A 19091-nucleotide genomic window follows, 5' to 3' on the forward strand; every position below is an offset into this window, starting at 1 on the left:
AATATTGTGAGAAATAGCCGAATGCATAAAAACCTAAACGCAGTATAGAAATGTGTTGAGTTTGTGCTTGTTCACTGGTCTGGTGGTTTATCAGGTAATCTTTCTTTTTACCACAGATAGACAGATGATCACATGAATAACGAATGTAGGTGATGCAGCATTTTGTCACCAACCCTTTCACAGATGCTAGAGGTGTGTTCAATCTACACGTGACACGTCTACAAGTGGTTTCAATTACACTGGAATTGGATTATTTGGTTTCAATGAGGAAATGAAGATTAAGAATCCAAATAGCTGCAGGTGCGAACATTGATGTCAGAAGAAATAGACATGAGTTTTCATTCTAATGAAACTGCAACGTATAACAGCTGCATGAAGTGTGAGGGTTTATGAGAAAAAAATTCCAGATTACAACAATGTGCCAAAAATACCCACAACAGGACCGTGGTCCATCTCTTATTCGATTTTTTATTCACCAGAAAAAAAAATATATATAACTGCTATAGCTTTTATGTTTCATATATTTAAAGTTAATATACTCTCCATTAGGGAAATTACCCACCACCCCCTCTCCCTAAAATTGGAAAATCTAGGGGGAACACAGCAAAGAGAATTGGGTGTGCTCGTCTGTGGAAATACACTTTACTTGGTCATAATAGCACACTACAGAAATTCAAACAGCAATTTGAATGTGACACGCTTGTGTCATGACAAGAGGCATGCTAAATGAATGCACTATAACGTGGTTCTAAATTTACACTTTCACTTCCTCAATTACTGGAGCATAAAACTGAAGAACTAGCACAACTTTCACTTATAATGAAACAAAACCCTGCACAGCAGTGCTTAAATACTGCAGAGACTCGGAGACAGAACCACACAGAACCGCCTCAGCGCAATAGCCAGAGATCCTTCAGTAGAAAAGGTGAGCTTTAAGGAACTTCCTATCTAATCTGGGTGATGTGAGGTGGACAATATTACATTGTTGGGGTCTCAAACTCTGCCACATTTGACTTTGAAATTTCATATGGCCCCTCAAGTGTTAATAGTTTATCCTTAAATATATTTATATACAATGATTTATTTAGTTTTAGTTTATATTGTGTTTTAATTACATCTATTTTTTATTAGACTACTGTGCAAAAGTTTGAGATCTGTACGATTATTTGTTTTATAAACAAATCTCTTGCTCACCAAGGCTGCATTTATTTGATCGTTTGAATACATTTAGAAATATTATTACAATTTATAATAACTGTTTTCTATTTGAATATGTTTTAAAATGCAGTTTATTTCTGTGATGTCAAAACTGAATTTTCAGCATCATTACTCCAGTCTTCAATGATCCGTCTGAAATCATTCTAATATGAAACATTTTGACAAAAGTTTAGCTTGTGGTGCTTAATATTTTTGTGGAAACAGTGATACATTTTTTTCATGAATCATCGACGAATAGAACGCTCAAAAGAACAGGATTTATTTAAGAATAGGTTTTTTTTGTAACAATGACAATCTTTACTGTCACTTTTGATCAATTTAATGCATCCTTGCTCAATAAAAGTATGAATTTCTTTCTTTCTTTACTGACCCCAAACAACTCTAGATCATTTGAACTAAACGGTCTAGTGTGAACTGATGTCCACTTTAACTTCTGTGTACTGTAGATGCTGTGTGAAGGTAAGCTGTGGTGTTTGGCGTTCGAAGCTGAACCTGAGTGTGTAAATCCTCCTACATGTGACACGGTCACCGCACCATCATCGTCTCCGCGGACTTATCCCCTCTCAGCACAAAGCCCTGTCCTCTCACCTCTAGAGACTCACGCTGATACGACCCGGACAAAGACCCAGCAGAGCGAAGCTCACCTTTCGTCCACCGCCCCTGCGGCAGGACGGCAACCCGCCCTAAGTGTGGATATCCCCAGGCAGGCAGACACCGTAGAAGCAGAGGCCTTTTTAGTGCCTTCGAGCTGCCACAGCATCTGTCAGCATTACAACGATTTACACATCGCTGGTGGCCAGGTGCTGCCGCTCAGCCCCAGTGCAGGCGACATACAGGGCAATCACATTCAGGATCCCCAGGCTGGGCCCTTTCTTCTGTCTGGAGATGTCCCCTCACCCTCCCTCCTGCCTCCTCTCGTCCATGAGAACAGGGGCTCGAGGCGCTGGAGGGAAGAAAGCGGGCGGGAACGGCCCTCTCTTCTGCAGTTCGGCCGGCCCCTCTCGAACTCGCAGCTCAACGGCTACCTGGAACAGAAGCTTCTGGAGCTGTACAGGGAGTACCTGACCGAGGGACCCACGGCGACAAGGCCGGTCATGGCCTCTGAGCTGCTGCAGACCAGCCTGGACCAAATGACCCTCCAGCTGAGCCGTGAACAGAACATGGAGACGGCACGGGCCAAAGACATGCTGCTCAGCTGCCTGCTGAAAGTCACCAGCAGTTATCAGTCCAGCGAGATCAGCACACCTCTACTGCAGATCTCCACTGAGACAAAGTGAGCTGGATACGAGGCACAAGTGGGAAAAGAAACGTTGTGGCAGTCAGACCAAGGAGATGGACTTTCATACGTCAACGTGCAACAAGTTAGAGCTTGAAACACGTTAACAGTGATTTTTTGTAAATTATAATGTAATAGTAGTTCTGAAAAATGCAACTGTGCAAAATAAATACATTTTTTAATTAGAATGCTATACTGATTATTCAAGGTGTCTGTTACATAGACTGTAAAAAAATAGGTCTGTTATTGAAAGTCTGGATGAATATAATCTAAGGTATGGACATTTTTCTGCTGAATATATAATAATGATAAGTATAATATGATAAATAATGATAAATTATCAATAATGATTTGCACACACACACAAAATCTTAAGCAATATGTATCACAAGTTGTTCTCTGTTTTACATTTTGTTTTATATTTTGCATCCATTGTTATATTTTGAATCTTGAGGCATTAGACCTTCAAACGTTTGGTGTAAGGTGTTGGTATATTTAAGCGATTTTGAAGATAATTACAACCTATAAAAATGATTGACTTTCCCTTTCTCAGGCAAAATGTTTAACATGAAAAAAGTGAAAAGGGATACTCCACCTAAGAAATTCTCTCATCGTTTACTCCTTATCCTGTCTCAGATGTATATGACTTTCTTTGATGAACACAAACGAAGATTTTTAGAAAAACAATCGATCTCAAGTGAAGTCCATCCAATGCAGGCATATGGTTATTAAAAAAATTCAAAAACCACGCTAAGTGAACACGACGTAATCCTAAATTACTACCCTAGTTGATGTACCCATTGACTGTCATCAAGCTGTGAAGCATAATTGTGAAACTTGCTGTTTGTTTGATACACAAAAAACATGTATATAATATATTGAGGAACTCTCTACTGCCACCTACTACACTAATTTGGCTTTAAAATAATTATTTACATATATATTTCCATGCCTTGATTGTATCAGAGCATTTTGGGGACAACTGCACCCAGACAGTTACACAAAATACCACCATTTACACTCTTGCATTTAAAAGGTCAAAGTAATATGAAATACATAAACACATTTTAATAGTCTTAGCATCAAGAGGTCACTGAGCATTTCTTTTATGTAAGGAATAATTGACTCAGGGCCGCTGAATTATTAGAAAAAGCGGAGTGGCCGTTAAACATCGGGTGTGCATTACTTTTCTAATATTTCAACGGCCCGGAGTCAATTATTCTGCTTATACTACGGTTACCGCACCTCAAAACAGTGTTCAGATGATGTATTTCAAGACATTTGTCAGGTTTTTGTCAATGTCGGTGTAATAGTGTTGTTATTACACCTTTAGTGAGAAATATCATGCAACTTAAGTTGTTAAACTATTTTACTGATAAAATTGCCAAAGCAGCGCTGACAACATTTCTGTGCGAGTGTGTGTCTGTACTGAATGTGTGTGCGTTTGAGAGGAAGAGAGAGCAGGAGTGTGTGTTATTCCATAATACATAATAATAAATGCAATAAACCGAGATTATGTGGCAAAAACAAACAAACATGGAAATCATTTGAAATTGTTTATCCTATTGTTTACAATGTTTATTTGCTTGGTCAGTGTTGTTGTAGTTTTTGGTTATTTTGTTGTTATAGGCTGAAAAAACCTTTGAAATAACTCAAATAATTTGGCAAAGTGATATAGACATGTAATGCGGTCAAGACCTGCCTGGAACTACTTTGGCCGTTAAAACCAACTTAATTGCACACCTTAAAACCAATCAGATTCAAGCATTCAATATTCAAGTATAATTATTTATATAGGACATACATAATCAGCACAGTCAATTAAATGAAAAAAAAAATATATATATATAATAATAATAATAAAATTAAGCATTACATAAAACTTCTAAGATCTAAAGTGAGTCTTTTTTTACTGAGAAATGTACTGGTAAGATGAGCAGAGGAGAAATATTACAGCCAACACCGAAAAATGGAAATAATCTTTCAGTAAATGTGTGTGTAAAAGAGTATATGTGTGTGTCAGTAAGAGGGTCAGAGAATGACAGTTTTCCACTGTCACAGTCCAGATGAACTCTGATCCTCTGCACTTTCTCTTTCACTGGGACGAGAGTTGGTGATTGTGGTGGTACATGTGCTTTATATTCACCACAGAAATGCCCCACCAGCCAGATTCCACTCCTTGAGAAGATTTTATTCGTCCTTTGAGCGGATTCATTCATCACTCCGAGGAACCAGCCCGTACTGTCTCCGACCTCGACATCCCAGCAGTGAGACCCGGAGTCAAAGCCCTCTGAGCCAAGAACACACGCAAACATGTCGAATCTCTCTGGATTATCAGGAAGTGCCTGTTCCTCGTCGCTGTATGTCACGCTGGTCAGATCATCAGACAGGATGAGATTACAGTGAGCAGTGTTGGGGTCAAAGGTCACAGGAGCTGAAGTTAGAGAAAGACACAAACATGAATCAAGACGCATGACTCTTATGATGGAGCTGAATTCATTGTTGTGTTCTGTACTCACTGTGTTCAACACTTCTCTGCATCTTCTGTAACGCAGTGAACTTCAGGTTACTCAGGTGTTTTGGCACATTGATCAGCACTCCAGAAATGTTCTCTGGATCCGGCAGTCTACACTGGGAAACTCTGGAAAAACGTTCAGGAGTCAGCAGTGATGCTGTAGGTTTGAGTTCAGAACAAAAGAGAAACAGGAAAAACAATGCAAACCTTTTCATAGTGGCCTCATAGTTCTGTAATAACACAAATACAGATTAAATTAATTAACACTTTTAAAAAAAAGGGCATATTTGCCTTTTCGTAAATAAATATGCTTCATACTTGTAGGAATAAAGCATCTTCAGCGTTCATCTCCTCCTCTATAGCTGTGATTGTGGCAGAAAGAGATGACAACTCTCTGCTCATCTTCTCAATCTTCTTCCTCATCATCTGACTCTTTTGCTCTTCTTCCTCTTTCAATGCTTTTTTCCTGGCCGCCTCTTCATTACATAAACTTTGGCGAAGTTTCACAAACTCGTCCTTGATAAATTTCTCTGTGTATTGAGCCTGAAACTGAAACCATTGACATTTCGGATGAATTAAAGGGGGGGTACAATGGTGTTTCATGTATTCAGAGTTGTTTACAGTGTTAAAGAGATGGATTCTCATGCTAATAATGGCCAAAGTTTGAAAAGTTATTGTGAACGAATAACAGAGAATTTCTGTGCTGAAAATCATACTTCCGGATTGCAACACGTTTCGGCTGGTCTAGATCTAATGACGTAGACCAGAGTGGAACTCCTTATATGAGCATTGCTCTCGGAAAAGCGCGTTCACGCACACGTCGACCAGAGGAGAGAAAGACCGCGCTCATCGACGCGCTACTACCGGAAATCATCATCAGCAGCGCTAAATAGGAATGGTTGATGTCAAGAATGTCTCCAAAAAAGTGTGTTTTGGGATGTGAGGGAAAGTTTACCTTGTTCAGCTTCCCAAAGAACCCAGTGTTACTGGAACAGTGGATGCAGTTTGTATTTCCGGGACAGCAAAGGAGTGTGGCAAGTGCGGTTTTGTGTTCTGGTCATTTCAGTGACGAATGTTTTATTAACAAGTCCCAGGTTGTCGCTGGATTTGCAAACCAAATAGGCTACTATATATATATATATATAGTAATATGGCCTACCGCACCACAATCGATAATAAGCAAACCTTCCCGGGCGCTCCCGCTTGACTCTATAGCTCCGCCCACGCCCAGAATCAAGGACCTCGGCTTTTTCCGGATAGAATCGGAAAGCTGTATTTTTATTTGATAAATATGATGAAACTAAAGACTTTTTGGAGATATGAAGGACGCACTATTACTCTATAGGTACTCAAGATTAACATGAGATTGACTGAAACTAAGTATTTTACCCCCCCTTTAATGACTATATTCTAACATAAACATATACATACATTTTACAAAGATGGGGTGCTTCACAACTTTGTTCCATAGTAAATACTTACCTTAATATGTTCTGCAGTTTGAAGTGAAGTGTTTTGAAACTCCTGAAATATTCTCAGCCTTGCCTGCAGTGGTTTTAATGCAGTTTTGAGTTTCTCCTGGAAGAAATCAACAGAACAGGTTGAAAAAGTCTGTTTTCAGCTCCTGCATATCTAATAAATGAAACTTATATTTGGGTCAAATAACCTGACCAAAACAGATTCAGCAATTCAATTTTATATCATAGAATTGCCATTCCAGTCAACACGCGAGATCATGCGATGATCACAGTGACATAACACCATTCTCATACTTTGATTCTCACAGTGTGATTAATATGTGAGCTCATTGTGAATTCAAAATGTTGAGGAGGTTGAGAGGAGGCAGTTCAAATGTCGGTCACCGGGCGGACATTATACTTCCTGTTTCTCAACACTGGAAGAAGGTGGATAACGCAGGATTTGCTCATATGATATTATAATGCCAATATGCACTGTGGCCTGGCCCTGTGTTAACAGAGCACTAGCACATGGCCAGGTATATGTAAACCCACCAACTTGCAAGCTCAGGTGTGGAATCACCTGGCTTCAGTAACCACACCAGCTGATTTTACAACTCGTTACATTGACATATTGTCAATAATAATAATAATATAATAATAAACTTTAGCACCTTTAAAAGTAGCATTTCAAAGCACTTTACATAAAAATATTAAATTAAAAGATAAACAGTGCAGGCAGTAAAAACTAGCCAAACAATAAAAATAAAAAGCCAATATAATAACAAACAAAGTAATCACATGAATCACATAAAAGCTACCCTATAAAAATAAGTTTTAAGGGACGATTTAAAAACACTAAGGGATTCGGGATTCTGCATTCCTAATCTCTGAGGGCATGGAATTCCACAATTTAGGAGCCAAAGAAGAAAAAACCCCATCACTCATAGTTTTTAGCCGTGTTGTTTGGACAGTTAAAAGACCAGCTTTAGAAGAGCGTAAAGCATGTGCAGGAGTGTAGGGGGTTAAAAGCTCACACAAGTATTGCACGTGGGGATGTCAAGGGACCATGTGATCCCAGTCAACTATTTGATCTCACCATGAGCTCCTATGATAGGCCTATTCATGATGTGGTCATAATGTGAGGTCACAGCGAGCGAGCTAAAAGTGTAACTTCACAGCGCACTCACTGTGTGCTCATACTGTGAGCTCGCCCATGTAAGAGACCACTGTGATATCATTGTGTTAAACTCTCATTTCTGTTCGTTTATTGTGAGTTCACTGGGATCTCCAATGTATCTGATAGTGGTCAGTTATATCACAAGCATCATGTAGAAGTTCATATTTTATTTCCATCAACAAAGTAGCCTATTTAAAAAAATTCAGTTTCCTTGTCAAGTCTTTTCAAGGGGAAAAATAAATAGAGATTAAGGGGAAAGGAGTCACCAAATCATTACCTGAATCTATCCGTCAAATTGAAATATTTGTGTCAAATGCCAACACCAGGCTGAAAAGAATACAATGAACTTCTACATGATGCTTGTGATATAACTGACCACTATCAGATACATTGGAGATCCCAGTGAACTCACACTAAACGAACAGAAATGAGAGTTTAACACAATGATATCACAGTGGTCTCTTACATGGCGAGCTCACAGTATGAGCACACAGTGAGTGCGCTGTGAAGTTACACTTTTAGCTCGCTCGCTGTGACCTCACACGTTATGACCACATCATAAATAAGCCTATCCTGGGAGCTCATGGTAAGATCACTGTGAGATCAAATAGTTGACTGGGATCACATGGTCCATTGACATCCCCACGTGAAATATTATCAGTTTAAGTTTTATTCCCACGATACAGAGTTTTTAAGGGTATTATTTATTGTAATTATATTATGTCCAAGTTCAGTTTGTTGCAAACACGAACCATCTAAAAAAACAAGCAATTTAGAACATAAATATAATTTACATTAAACAATACAAAAATATGTAACATCTTTCGGATGAAAAATGTATTTTTTCCACGTAATACATTACCACAACGTTTTGTGTGAGTATTTCCAGAAAGTTCCAGCATTTTTTTATATGGCGTTTTGGTTTTATATGGCGTCAGATAAAAAAAATAAAAAAACACACAGTAAATTTAAAAAAGTCTTATTTAAAGAAGATAGCATTTTGTCCTAAAATACAAGTCATCATTGGTCGTATGTTTCCAGAGATCAGAAAACCTTTGCTTCTGCAGCGGTGGCAGTGGAATGTAGTGGGATAGATGCAATGTTGTTGTCTTCATCATATGCTGCTGTGTCCATCAGTTCTCGTCGTCTCTTCACTTCCAGTGAAGGAGTTGACTCCGCACATCGTTTCTCTCTCACCTTCTTCCACGTATCCTTAATAAGCCATTTTATTCTCTCTGCGTCTTTGGACACGCGATCGTACCTCAATAACAGAGTTCTGCATGTGCCGCAGACGGCCAGACTCAGAGTCGTGTCCTGAAGTTTGCCAACTAATTCCTCCAACACAATCGTATATTCCGCTTTGTTTTCAGACCTGTGTCCGTGATAGAGTCGATGCTTATTACATTTGGTTGGATAGAAGTCCCTACCACAAAGCAAACAGCCATTTTCCACTTTCTTCGGTTTGGCCTGAACGTTTGGCGGAGACTCCTGAGCCATTATTATTAGCGAATTCAGATTTACCCGCCCCTAAAAACGAGCAGTAGTTTTAAAAGCGAACCGTCATTGGTCGGTTTACATGTCGGTCACATGATTTCTTCCGGTCTAAGTGGGCGGTTGTTGGTCCTTTTTGTCCCTAAGCTAAAATATACTATGAAAATATATGATATATTATTATATGAGTTATTATAATTATATATTGATATATAGATGGAAAATGCCATCAAAATTAATTTAACGTTTAGTTTTATTTTAACACAACAAATGAAAGAAGGAATGAAAGAAGGATAAAGCTTTCCCTGCACATGGATAGAGATAATAAAGGGATAGTTAACCTAAAAATAAAAATTATGTCATCATTTAGCTAACCTTACAAAAGATTAGGCTACTGCCGTTTTTGTTACATGTAGAAAAATGCTCTTTTTTTTGGACACGTAAAACGACAATATTGCAGTAGCCTATATAGCCTATATAGATGTCTTTAGTTTTACTGGAGTACAACTGCAGTTATAGCCTACATTAAGTAGACTACTATTCAACTGTAATACAACTGCATAACAGCTGAAGTATTAGTGCAATACAGCTGATAATACTGCAATATTACTGCGGTAGTACCGCAATAGGCTACATAAATACAACTAAAGTACAATTACCAAAGTGCAATACTAATAAAATGCATTGAAACCATTGAAATACAACCAGAATAAATTTTATTTTCACACATCTGCAATATAATGAATTAAGGAGGTACAAAACAACAGTGGATGTCTCAAATTGCAATGCAACAATAAATGTGATTTTTTTTTTTTTTTTACTTCAAACAACAGGCTGAGAGTTAGACAATGTATTTAAAGTGTTTATTTACAACTCATACAATCATGTGTATTTCTCCCCCCCCACATTATTCAGAGAGGTTTCGTTTTTTGAAGAACTCATCCACATTATTCCCGTTGGTTCTTATAACTGCCAGATGTGGAAACACTATTTTGGATGTAGCCTAGTCTGAAAAAAAAAAATGAATCAGAGAAACTCTTCAGTTACACTCTTCACCACAGGCATGTAGTTTATGCTTAAAATTTATCTACAAGTTAATCTCTTAAAATTAACTTGGTGTCACCAAGTGTTTGTGGAAGGTATTCATACTATTTCCAGTTCATTTCTTGTGGCATATTGGACAGCATTATTAATGGCTTTGAACACTCCAGGTAAAAGAAGTTAAGGGGATAGTTCACCCGAAAATGAAAATTCTGTCATTAATTACTCACCCTTATGTCGTTCCAAACCCGTAAGACTTTCGTTCATCTTCGGAACACAAATGAAGATCCTTTTTGATGAAATCTGAGTGCTTTCTGTCCCTCCATTGACAGTCTACACAACTTGCACAATAACATGCATTTCGGGGGAAAAGCAGAAAGACACTAGCCTGGCAAGCCAGACTTACATCAAGATGTTTAGATTGTCTAGAAGATGATCTGAGGTCTATGGAGAGTTGCTAGACTGCCCTGGCTGGAAAATACATTTTGCTGCCGCTAGGGTGCGTCTAGATTTCTAGGCTAGAAAGACACAATAATTTTTAAATACTGTACAGTGTCCTCCACAAATACTGGCCCTATTTCCAACACCTCTCTGTCTTTTCTTCAAAATTCTAACTTTAAAAAAGAAAAGAAAAAAGGATTTTTTAACTTTTTAAACATTATTGGAATACAGTATATGTGTTCCACAGTTATTGTCCCCCTTCATTTAATACTTTGTGTAACCTATAACCCATCACATGGTGTGCATTACATGATTTTAATAAACAAGGTGGAAAAGAGGTGGACAAAGTACACAACTTCCTTACTTGAGTAAAAGTACAGATACTGGTCAAATATTACTCCGTTACGAGTAAAAGTTGTAAAGACCGATTTTTACTTAAGTAAAAGTACAGAAATACTCATTTTTAAAAGTACTTAATAAAAAGTAAATGTCAATGCATTGTTTTTTTTATTGTTGCATTGTTGCATGTAATAGCCAATTTACAGTATTATGCCTCTGAATCTCTGCCTGCCTACCCTCATATCAATATCACATGTATTTCTAGAACACAGTTCCAGTAGTGGGATTGAATAAGTGCACTCAATAACATCCACAATGGTTTCGGACGCCCAAATTTACTGTTCCCAGTTTTTTGGCTTTTAGTATGAATATGTTAGCTTTGTTATCTATAAACTTATAGTGTGCTCAAAACAATGACAAAATTTGCATTTAGAAGACCAAACCCAACGTTGAAAATTAAAATCAGGTTGATGTCAGAATCCAATGTCAGATTGACGTTAATCTCCAACGTTGCACAGACGTTGTATTGTGCTTGAAAATCGGTTGAAGTCAGAAACCAACATCAGTCGAGTTCTGACGTCAACCCGACTTTCATTTCCAACCCAAATCATCCCTGACGTTACTACTTTCTACTCAAGGACCTTGACAGAAATGTAGTGGAGTAAAAAGTACGATATTTGTCTTTCAAATGTAGTGAAGTTAAAGTAAAGTTTCCAGAAAAAAATTATACTCAAGTAAAGTACAGATACTCAAAAAGTGTACTTAAGTACAGTACGCAAGTAAATGTACTTTGTTACTGTCCACCTCTGGAAGCAAATAACCACCTGACGTGAAGCGGGTTGCCTCCGTGAAGTGCAGTAAAATTGTGTGATACACAGCTGTAAAAGCTAGGTTAAAACGTTAAGTTAAAATGTCCTTACTGTTTGTGGAGCACAATTTGAGTGGAAGAGCAAAACTAACAGTTATTTTTCATTCATTCATGTTTTTTTTTTTTTTTTGGCTATGGGTCATTAGATCTGGCATTCTGCACAATCAGCATTCAGGCACAGAAATAAATTAGCGTGGTTGGATTATGTTTATTTGAATGAATAAATGAGAGAGAGAGAGAGAGAGAGAGAGAGAGAGAGAGAGAGAGAGAGAGAGAGAGAGAGAGAGAGAGAGAGAGAGAGAGAGAGAGAGAGAGAGAGAAGAGAGAGAGAGAGAGAGAGAGAGAGATTGTGCGTATGTGTGAATTACCTGCCTCTGTGCAGCATCACTCTGGTGAAGCTGACAGTTTAATTACTTCAGAAACAGCAATGTTAAGATCTTTTTACTTAAAAATAAGTTTCTGTGTGAGAGTGACTGTATGTGTGTGTGTGTGTGTGTGTGCTACAGTAAAGGCAGCACATTAATTTAGAATGGTGTTTAAATTGACTGTAACTATGTACATTCATTGTTTTAATGGCTTCCAATCAATCAGAATCAAGTATTCAAACAGGCTATGATATAATATACAAAAGAAGAAGAGAGTCCACAAGCAAACTGTTGAGAACCAATGTTAAGTACTGTGAATAATTGCTGTGGTATAACTAGATTTCATTAGCCTACTTTTCCACTGCTTCAGCTCTCTCTCCTTTTTATCATAAATCTGCGGTAATATTGTAAATTTCTTTTAGCTTTTTTATTTCATTTTTTAAATCCTCGATCTCTTCATGTCTGAATGGTTGAGGAGACCGTCTGACTCTTCAGCTGTTCTTCCTTCCTCAGTTTAGCTACAGTGCTATGCATAAGTTTAGACACCCATGCTAAAGTTGCCTAAAAAGAGGAATAAAAAATCATCTTTTGGAAATTTATCTTAATCCCTTAATTTAAAAAATGAGGAAAACTCCAACCTTTAAGGACACCAATTTTCTTTGTGAATGAATAATGTATCGTAAAAAAATAAATGTTCTTCCTTAAAATACAGAGTGCATAAGTTTGGACACCCCTATGTTAAATTCCCATAGAGGCAGGCAGATTTTTATTTTTAAAGGCCAGTTATTTCATGAATCCAGGATACTCTGCATCCTGATAAAGTTCCCTTGGCCTCTGGAATTAAAATATCCCCACATCATCACACACCCTCCACCATACCTGGAGATTGACATGGTTTAATTTCAGTTAGCCTAAAAGCTGGTTTAATTTGCATTGAGATATGATCTTATGGAAAGTACCCCATGCCAATCTCTAGGTATGGTGAAGGGTGTGTGATGATGTGGGGCTATTTTAATTCCAAAGGCCAGGGGAACTTTATCAGGATGCATAGTATCCTGGATCCATGAAATAACTGGCCTTTAAAAATAAAAATCTGCCGGCCTCTATGGGAATTTAACATAGAGGTGTCCAGACTTATGCACCCTGTATTTTAAGGAAGAACATTTATTTTTTTACGATACATTATTCATTCACAAAGAAAATTGGTGTCCTTAAAGGTTGGAGTTTTCCTCATTTTTTAAATTAAGGCATTAAGATAAATTTCCAAAAGATGATTTTTTATTCCTCTTTTTAGGCAACTTTAGCATGGGTGTCTAAACTTATGCATAGCACTGTATCCTTACTGATTCTTACTGTTTTTAAAAGTTTCACAAACTCTTGGTGTTGGGCCTGAAAGAACTAAAACACAATATACTTCAGACAAATATATAATGGTAACACTACTGTCTATCCACATTTTTTAACACAAATGCATGCACAGCCATTTTTAAGTCGAATGTGCAAGGCTTCAGGTGTCATCTGCTTTCAGTTATTTTAGCTGTACAAAACAGTTCATAATCAAACAAACTAGTTTATGAAGAAAATAGATTTACCTTCTACTGCACTTTGTTATTATTTGGCAATTTTTTTCTTTCAGGCAGGATCACGATACACAATCCTATCACAATTATATTTTTTAGGTTGGTTTTTAAGACAATTTTTTTTTGTATAAATCCCTACAATGAAATGAATGACAGACCATTTAGTTATGTGCCTATAGCAGATAATGAAGTCTTGCACATTCATAGGAAAAAAGTAGAATATAATAAACATTTTCACATGGTGGAGTAACCTGAAAACATGGTTTAATTCTGATCTTATGTTTTTCAGTTTGATGCAAAGTCTGTTGAAACTCCTCAAATATTCTTAGTTTCCCCAGTAAACGTTTTCCCGGGAAGAAATCAACAGCTATAATAAACATCTTGTCACAATTCAAACAATTATAATAAATGAGATCTACCAAAGTTCCAGTGTCCCCGCTACATTGCCCTCTTCCCATGTGCTAACTTGAGTCAACACGCATCCTAGAAAAAGCAGTGTGCTATTCCAAACACAGCCATTTTTACACGAAACTTAACTAAAAATGCCCTTTTTATTTCCATGGCGATAGACACCACTCACATCCAATTCGATGAGAACATGAGATAACGGTGTCTGAATTGACATTCATCGAGGAGTAGGCCTAATGCCAAATGTTCACTTACTATTTAAAACATTGCTGCCACGTAATGTGTAAGGTAGCATTTTATTCTGAACACAACAGAATATATTTATATCACAATTCTAATTTGTTTATTATAGGGAGAGCGGGGTAAGTTGTCACACGGGTAAAGTTGTCACACTGTTCATAACTCCAAGAGGTTCAATCTTAAAAATCAAATAGCCATTTTATGTGACTTCTTCTTCTATAGTCAACTTCCTGTTCACATGTGGTCAAGATCACTCTAATCTGAGGTTAGCACAATTTTCATATTTTTCTGCTTAAAAAGTAAAAAAATTGCACTTTACATTTTATGCAATACAACTTTGTTAGGTATGAATGTTTAAAATGATTATTTTGCACAAAATAGAGGAGACCGTAACGTGTCTTTTGATACTTTAGCTAAAGTGATATGTTGAGCTAAACTTGAGATTTAGCCAACAGCACACATGTCAGTATGGGGCAAATTGTCTCAATGAATTTGGGGCAAGTCGTCACGTATGAAAACTTGCCCCTGTACAAATAAACACATAGAACATGCTCAAAAAACATGATAAATTGTGATATGTAATTTATTTCTAATTGCAATAAGGTGTTTGAAGGAAGGAAGGAAAGGCAAGAATTAAGGAAGGAAAGACAGGAAGGAAGGAAAGACAGGAAGGAAGATGGTTCGAAATTATCAATGAAAGACAGAGCATGGCAGTACACCACCTGACATAATGTTAAAGGCAGTCAGGCAGGTAAAGTTGCAGAACAAATCCATCAGAAGTACTGCAAAGGATTTTGACATAAATTACCGTACTCTGACTCGGTATTGTCAAAAGATTACCAGAGCAGAAATTGAAGGTATTGCCACAATGTGCTTTGATTGAAATGTGCATTGTTTGGATTGAAATCATTGTTTTTCCAGATTCTCCAGACACGAATGTTTATATTTCCAGTTCTGGTTTGAGTTTAAAAATATTCACAATTAAGTAGTTGTGTTTTTATTTTTAGATAATCTAGTGTGACAATTTACCTGCTTAACAATTTAATGCTGCTCAGTAAATGTTAGACAGTTTGAAAAGTGTGACAACATACCCCGCTCTCCCCCTCTGCCGGCATAATTGTGCACATGCACAATAATTGTGCTAGACAGTTTAGCGTGTAGCTACTTTGTCGCCTGCAGGATTTTACCTCAAGGTAGGCTACGCACAAACAGAACTTAGTGTTATTATAATTATTGTAGTTGTTACATTTAATGTATTGCCACACTTCAATATGTAAATAATATTATAAGAAAACTACACACATTTAGCGTCGTCAGGCTTTTATTTGTGCTTAATGGATCACACAAATGAAGCTGCATGCGCACTCGGGTTTATGGCTGCTTTAAATTTGATTCCACACGATGGCGCTGTTTTCGACACTTAAAAGATAATACAGTAAGAGGCTTCATTTCTCCATAGTCAATAGTTTTTTGTGGACCTTTTTGTTTTAATCAAGTTTAGCTGTTTTACAGAGTGTTTACTTATTTTGAGTCTGGTTTGATTTTTCTCTAATCGGTCTACAGGCTAATGTCATTAAATGTTGTGTGTGTGTGTGTGTGTGTGTGTGAGTGAAAAATCGGCAATTAAACAATTCAATCAGTTTTTTTGGTAACACTTTACAATAAGGTTAATTAGTTAACTACTTTAGTTAACATGAACTAAGAATGAACAACACTTCTACAGCATTTATCTTAGTTAATATTAATTCCAACATTTACTTATTAAAATCAAATGTTGTATTTGTTAACATTAATGCACAATGAACTTACATTAACAAACAATTCCTCCAGTAGCTACCACCGTATAATCCGCATGTTCGCAAGTTTATGTCTGTGAAACAGTGTTTATTACATCTGATGAATTGAAACTCTTATTACACAGCCAAATTGCACTTGCATCTTTCTTGAGGCGGAGATTCATGTGCCATGATTTAAACGGGTCACCCTCCTCTTCTTCTCTTTTGTTTCACGGTGGTTCATTACAGAAGTTGTGCATTATCTCCGTCTACTGTAGTAGGCCTACATCGTATGAATCACACATGTCGTCCTCAAAGCCAAGTGTGAGTATCTGCAGGTTGGAGTAATGGGCATGACGAAAGGGGTTAGTTTCTGTTGTAGCAATTCACCATTCAGCACGCCCATTACTCTGACCTGCTATCCCTGTCTCCTCAAAGGGGTGCTTTAAAGGGATAGTTCACCCAAAAATGAAAATTATTTCATTAATTACTCACCCTTAATTATGTCGTTCCAAACCCGTAAGACCTTCGTTCACCTTTGGAACACAAATGAAGATATGGTTGATGAAATCTGAGAGCTTTCTGTCCCTCCATTGACAGCTACGCAACTACCACTTTGAGTTCATAAAGAGATCGTAAAAAACTGATATGAATTGAGCGGTTTAGTCCAAAATGTTCTGAGGAGACACAATCACTTTATGTGATGAACAGATTAAATGTATAGGCTTTTATTCACATAAATCATCAACTCACACATCAGTTATAAACAAGAATTTAGGCTTTTATTCAAATATAAACATTCATCAACTCACACATCAGTTCTAAACAAATTCACTTGTCATGCAAGAACCAAATGAGGTTCATTCTTACGTTTGAGGTTCCACAAGAACAAGTGAATGAGGTTTGTTCTTGTGTGTAGTGCTGTCATGTTCGGTTGAGCTTCTGTCCGCTGATCAATTTTTAAAGCCTAAATTAAATCTGTTCATCATATAAAGCAATCAAGTCTCTTCAGAAAGTGTAGACTAAATAACTGATTTCTGAAATATGGACATTACTTGGACAGTCACCTCTGATAACAGATCTCTATAAATTGTAGTGTAGACACGTGCATTTTCTGTAAAGCTTCTTTGAAACTATATGTAGGCTATTGTGAAAAGCGCTAAATGTGTAAATTGAATTGTATTATTTTAGATGGATTTGGTGATCTATAGTAAAAGAAAAATGGGGTGTATAGAAAATTGTGTACTTTTTATTTTAAGAATGACATTTTGAAATAAGAACAACGCAATGCAATTAGCCTATTTATTTTATTAAGAAAATATAATATACATAAGAACAAGTGGGCTCTTTGCAAAACAAATGTCTTAAATCTTATGTGACATCAAATTATTCATAAACCTTTTGGAAAAAAACAAAAAACTTTATTTGTCTGGTATGTTGTTAATAGTGACTATGTAATACCTCTTGTTCTTGTGGCTTTGAATAAAAAAATACTAAGACCTAAAATAGTAAAACATAATTTTTTTTTATCTTTACTGACATTTATAATGTGTTTATAAGTTATTAAACTAGAAAAAGTTGAGTATACCAAGACAAACTTTTAATATTGGGTTGACAGGCCTTGCCTGAAAGTTTTAAGTAGTTTTAAAAGCTTGGTTTGACAGTTTTAGGAATAGGATGGGCTGAAAGGGAAGGTTTTAAAGGTGTACTGCACAACTGATCTCTGTTTACTCAAATGTTTTTAAAAAGTTATAACCCTGACCTGGAAGGACATCACTCATATCGCTGTACCAAATAGTCCATGTGCAAAAATGCCATTTGGCCCATTGATGATGGTACATCAGTACTCCTCAAATGGATAGAGCATCTACATGTAAATAGTAATAATTTCAAAAGGTGAATTTTTGGACACCACGCAGTTTGCTTATCGAGCTAACATCTGCTGGATAAAGTCCAGCAGCATTTGAACAAAACTAATACTCTTCTTTAATACTCTTCTGCCTTTAATACAGGCACACCTCAATGTACCTACTGCGTGATGTAAATGTCAACAGCGGGTTGGTCCTCGCATCGAAGCGCTGCTTCAGCAAATCCGTATGAACAGCACTTCATCCGACTGGCGTTCCTCAGGGATGTATGCAACTGTATCTCCCCTGTTATATCATGTTAATAGCAGTGAAGTTCAATGTAACAACAGTGACCTGCTCCTTTCAAGTAAGCTGATGATACAGCTTTGGTCGCTTGCCAGAAGGATGTAAATAGTCTATTTCCAGTATGTTGACAGCCGTGTCTTCTGGTTTGATAACAGCTCTCTACACATTAATATCACCAAGATGAAGGAGCCATGATTAGAAAGTTGCGCTCAAGCTGGCAGCACAGGATGTGAAGCAGGTCACCGTGTACTATAATAGAGGAAACTCGACTTTCAGAGCATCACTGACTACATCCACAAGAAGCCAAAGCAATAAACACCATTTAATGGTGAAAAATGTATAGAAATCCTGGTTAAACATTACAGTAAGGTTCAATAATGTTAATTTATATATTAGAAATGTATTCGTATGTATAAATGAACATTATTGAATATATTATGAACTAATATGTATTAACAGTGAACAACAGTATGTTTATAAATGAACATTAATCTAGATAACAAATGCTATAAATGTTTTGTTCATAGTTGAGTTGATTTACTATTTTAAGGATCGTTTTCACTTCGGTTCATACTGCATTATGTTCAACCATTAATTAAAGTCTATATTAAATATTTAGAAATTGTATCGGTCTGCATGCTTTCAGCCAGTTTCAAAGACCATTCTATGACAATAAAATAAAATAAAATGTTTTCATATATGTCAGTCTGTTTGTAGTAATACATAAATAAGTGCATATATTAT

The 19091-nt window shown here is 36.8% G+C and overlaps 2 protein-coding genes across 2 annotated transcripts; one reads left to right on the top strand and one right to left on the bottom strand.

The window, feature by feature from the left end:
- Positions 1–808: 808 nt before the first annotated feature.
- LOC307001540 (TLR adapter interacting with SLC15A4 on the lysosome) lies at positions 809–4188 on the top strand. Its single transcript, XM_079618175.1, has 2 exons — positions 809–925; positions 1665–4188. Exon 2 carries the CDS (start codon positions 1665–1667, stop codon positions 2493–2495), a length of 831 nt encoding a protein of 276 aa, XP_079474301.1. The 5' UTR covers positions 809–925; the 3' UTR covers positions 2496–4188.
- A 78-nt stretch (positions 4189–4266) lies between these two features.
- Positions 4267–9181, bottom strand: LOC307001539 (E3 ubiquitin-protein ligase TRIM35-like). Its single transcript, XM_079618174.1, has 6 exons — positions 8700–9181; positions 6492–6587; positions 5328–5558; positions 5217–5239; positions 5014–5135; positions 4267–4928 (listed from the first exon to the last, which is right to left on the bottom strand). Exons 1-6 carry the CDS (start codon positions 9141–9143, stop codon positions 4387–4389), a joined length of 1458 nt encoding a protein of 485 aa, XP_079474300.1. The 5' UTR covers positions 9144–9181; the 3' UTR covers positions 4267–4386.
- Between the last annotated feature and the right edge of the window lie 9910 nt (positions 9182–19091).

This window comes from Phoxinus phoxinus, assembly GCF_949152265.1.
Source record: "Phoxinus phoxinus genome assembly, chromosome: 7".
In the NCBI taxonomy this organism is placed as follows: Eukaryota; Metazoa; Chordata; class Actinopteri; order Cypriniformes; family Leuciscidae; genus Phoxinus; species Phoxinus phoxinus.